General features: G+C 32.4%; 2 protein-coding genes across 2 annotated transcripts; both read left to right on the top strand.

The window, feature by feature from the left end:
* Positions 1-2: 2 nt before the first annotated feature.
* EIN_493990 (protein kinase domain containing protein) lies at positions 3-2,552 on the top strand (the record flags this gene model as incomplete). Its single annotated transcript, XM_004183271.1, has 1 exon — positions 3-2,552. A coding segment is annotated over one exon (2,550 nt), but the record flags the coding sequence as incomplete, so codon positions are not given.
* Positions 2,553-3,540: 988 nt separating this feature from the next.
* EIN_493980 (hypothetical protein) lies at positions 3,541-4,797 on the top strand (the record flags this gene model as incomplete). Its single annotated transcript, XM_004183270.1, has 1 exon — positions 3,541-4,797. A coding segment is annotated over one exon (1,257 nt), but the record flags the coding sequence as incomplete, so codon positions are not given.

Raw genomic sequence — 4,797 nt, 5'->3', positions numbered from 1 at the left:
GTGTTATTGGAGGAATTTGTGTCGAGTTGAAAGGGACTTTTAATTATCAAACGCACACATTCGAGAATTGTCCAGAACATTGCTTCTTATGTAAAAGAGGTATTTGTGATATATGTGAGTCTGGCAAAATTCTAGTAAATGGAGTTTGTCGACAACGGTCCATTGGGTATAAAACGGTATCAACAACGCATACCATCAGTTGTGAGGAAGGATTTTACAATATGAGAAATGTGTGTTATTTGTGTCACAAGTTGTTTCCAAATTGTGAACTTTGTGATCGAAAAAAGTGTTCCAAATGTGTGAGTGGGTATATACAAAACGAGTTTCTTAATTGTGTCGTTTACACGCCTATCACTTCAACTTTTTTGATATTAAAAGACAAAATGTGTCCTGTCGGATATTCACTTTCGGCGAATGGAATATGTTATGAGTCTATTGCACACTGTCTTCATCAAATTAATTCCACTTGTTTTCACTGTGAAGCAAATTACTATCTTTCATATGGAAAGTGTTACAGAGGCAAAATTAAACACGCCGAAAATTGCGAAATTTACACGTCGGTTGGATGTCTTCGCTGCGCAAAAGGATATTATGGGGACAGAAATAACAAGTGTAATAAATGCAATACGAAGTGTACTGAGTGTACAACAAACTCTGAAAAGTGCCAAAGTTGCATTTCTGGGACTTATTTGTATAATGGGAAGTGTGTCACATTCTTTGAGTTAGAGGGGATCTGCGATTCGTTTAATTTGAATGGGCAGTGTATTCGATGTATCGATGGGTATTACGTGACAAATTCTACATGTCAAAAATGTGATCACAATTGTAAAATATGTTCGAATGGTAATACATGTGAGAAGTGTGAGACTGGCTATTTCATGAATGAAAGCGGCTTATGTGAAACACTTTTGAACTTGTCGAATTGCTCTGCAACGTCTGAAGTACTTGGGTGTTTACTGTGTTCTGATGGATATTATAAAAATGGTATGCGGTGCTCAAAGTGCAATTCAAACTGTTTCAAATGTGCAACAAAAAACATTTGTTTGGAGTGTAACAATAACATGATATTACACGCAGGAAATTGTGAACCACGAACGTTCATACGACATTGTCAAACAATTGAAAATTCGATATGTAAACAGTGCAATTTTTGGTATGAAAAGTCGGATGACCAATTGTCTTGTGAAACTTTGAATTTAGTGAAATCCATTCACATGACATTGTTTATTATCGTCATTGTAATACTCACAACTTCTTTTCTTGTCAGTCTTATTGGATTTTATCTAATTCGTGTTCGTCACATGTCGAACGAGAGAAGTTTAAAAGGCGTCTTTTCTGTGAACGACATTAAAGAGAAATTATATGTCTGTATTGATCATATCTATACCTCGTCGAACACTATAAATATCCCCAATCAAATATCAGTGAATAAAATAACGGCAGTGGCAATCACTTTTGCTAACAAATCTTCAGATGTTGTTAAGATGCAACTTGTGTACAACCAAAATAAGTCATACGCCATTTCTATAAAACCAAACGTCGTCACTTTAAGAAATAAAGACGCAGTCACTTTCGCCATTTCTGTCTGTCCAAAATGCTCGGGCGATTTTTCAACGTTTCTGACACTCAGCTGCGTTTTTCTTTCAAGAAATGTCGAAATTAATAAACTCCTCCCAATCACCTTTTCCACTGAAATCTCAACGTTTATTGATGAAAGTTGTGTGACTGATTACCACAAAATCGGACATGGGAGTATTGGTGTCGTTTACCGCGCACTCTTCAAAGGCCAAGTTGTCGCTGTCAAGAAGCTCAAATTTGTTTTAGGGAAACGGGACAACGCGGACTTCACTCATGAAATTGCCATGTTCGAAAAATTAAAAAATCCGTTCATCATCACTTTCATCGGCGCAGTGCTGAACAACGACAATCAAATGATCGTTATGGAGTACGTCAAAAATGGGAGTCTCGAGGATATCATGAAAAAGTCTCAAAATAGCAAATTTGAACCCCTCTCCAAAAACGTCCGTTATAAAATTCTACTTGACACGGCGAGAGGAGTGCAATACTTACACATCAATGGAATTTTTCATCGAGATATTAAACCGGGAAATATTTTGGTTGTAGAAAGCAATTCGATTGAAAATGTCAATGCCAAATTGACCGATTTTGGGAGTGCAAGAAACGTGAATTTAATGTTAACAAATTTGACGTTTACAAAGGGAGTGGGAACACCTGTGTACATGGCTCCTGAACTTTTGGAGTGTCGGAAATACACAATTTTGGCGGATATCTATTCACTTGGAGTCACTTTTTATGAAGGATTTGGGTGGGTGGAAGCATTCGCGGATGTTGAATACACTTTTCAAATAGCACAGAAGGTCTCTGAAGGTATAAGACCAGACACAACCAACTTGAAAAGGGAAGAGAATGAATTGCTTGAGAAAATGTGGAAACAAAATCCAAAAGAAAGAATAGACATTAACGAGGTACTTATTATAATGAAAAACCTGTTTGAAACTGAACAAAGTCGTGAGAATTTTGATTATTTGTAAATTGATTGATTTGTATCTGTAAAATAATTTGGTTGTGTTGATATACAGTCAAACTTCCCAAAAGTAGTACTTTTTAAAAGTAAGCATTTGCAGCCAATTAAATTTTAATAACCATCCTAACAAGAATTGTTATTTCATTCGTTATTTGGTTTTTGTCTAAAAATGTACACCATTGAAAAAACAAAAAAATACAATACTTCCTACTACTGAAAAGTTCAAATTTATAAACAATTATATTTTAATATTCCACTTTTAATAATAAACAAGTTTGATTGTGTTAAAATTGGACAAGGATAATAGACTCTACTTGTTTATTTTAATGGTTCTGTTTGATAAAATAATAATTATTTTTGGTTATTTTATTTTTAAAAAAATAACCAAATATTTTATTATATGTGTAATTAATTTTTTGTATTTGTTCATTTGTTTGTGTTTGAATTAACATACTTATTTTTTTAACGAACATATTTATTAACAACATTTAAATAATAATAAACGTTAAAAATAACTATTCATTTAACCATTTTGTTATAGAATAAAAAACTCGTTAAATAAATAATATAAAATACACACTTTAAATTTGTTTTTTTATTGATTTTTATTATTAATTAATATTCAACTAGTTTATTATTATTTATAATTAGATAATTTACATTATTATTACAATTATTTTTTTTTTCAAAAAATTGTTTTTTTAAATCAAGTTACAAAAAAATTATTGTTTTATAATCCAATTCAAAAAACTAGAGAATACCATTGGAAAAAAAATGTACAATTAGTTTTATGATATTTTTCTGTACAATTTCAGGTTTTATTATTTTTTTCAAAGTCCAAGTTTTTTCCTGATTGTTCAGCCAAATTTCATGTGTGAATTTTTTATTCCCGATTTTTTGGTTTATTTACTACCAAAAATCACAAGTGTATAACAATTTTTTAATGGTGTTTAGTTGAAAATAATAATTAAAAAGAACTTAAATTTAAAAACTTGATGTCAAGCGATAATCCTTTTGCTGGTTTAAATTCCGACGTAGCTATTTTGGATCTTCTTTTTACAAAACTGGAGCCACTGTTTTGTGGAGTGGTAGACAAAGTGACAATGAATATTTCATTAGCAGATAGTGCGTATTATCGTGGTTTAATAACCGATGCCAAACAAAATTCGAAAAAAGATTTTAATAACCTTTTCATGTCACGTTTTCGTGACCGCATCAATCAAGGCTTTGCAAAATCGTTCAACCAACTAACACAAGAGAAGGAGAACACCGCTGTCTTTGTCGAGACGGTATCCGCCGAAATGAAGAAGTTTGAGTACTCGAAAGAAGTTTTGAAGTCCATTTTTGGAGCATTAAAATACGAAATGAAAGGGACGGACAATAACGTTGACACCTTTTTAGAGGAAAAATGGAACTCAAATTACTTAGTGGAACTCAACACGAATTTTGATTTAGTAAATTCCATTAGTAAATTAATATCAGACGACCGCATGCACGACGACTACTTTGAAACGAAAACCAAAATCGTTCAATTTGTCTCGAATGTCAACAACAACACTGACCCAAAAGACGTGTTTAATATTTTAAAAGACAAGTCCAAAAACGTCAATTTAGATGGCATTAAAAAGATCATAGAAATGTATGAAAGTGTCCTCACAGAACAAGAAGACCAACTTTCTATTTATCAACAAATTTGCTCGGCAATCGTTGAAAACTCCGAACGAGACTATTTAACACTTTATAACACTTTTAGAGAGAAAGACATCGTCTGGTTTTTGGAGTGCACTAAAAAGTTTTACGACAAGGAGAAACCCAAAATTGATTCATATGTAAATAGCGACGAGTTGAAGGTCACTATTAAAGAAAAAATGGAACACATTTTTATAACAAATACAGTCGATGAAGTCCTTGCGAATTATAAGACCGTTTTTTATTCGAAAAGTAATTTGGCACTTTCGTGTATTCAAATGTGCTTTTTAACAAACGAAATCGTCACTAAACAGTTTCTTGATAAAACAGAAGAACTCTTTTTAAAGAAGTGCACTGATCATATCAATGAAGCGCTTACAACTAATTTGGATATTTTAAATAACTCAGACGCTATTTCTAATCTTCTTTTAAAATTGTATGAATCTATGGAAGATTTAATTGTGAATGGATTTTTATCGGACTGGCGGTTCAAGAAAGTGTTGAACGAGACTTTAAAGAATATATTGATGAACAACGAGTTGTTAAATTTAGTCGGGGACGAC

The sequence above is a fragment of the Entamoeba invadens genome (genome assembly GCF_000330505.1).
Source record: "Entamoeba invadens IP1 unplaced genomic scaffold scaff_1105074725951, whole genome shotgun sequence".
Taxonomy (NCBI): domain Eukaryota; phylum Evosea; order Mastigamoebida; family Endamoebidae; genus Entamoeba; species Entamoeba invadens.
The sequence above is the reverse complement of the archived record's forward strand: the minus strand, read 5'-3'. Positions and strand labels throughout refer to the sequence as shown.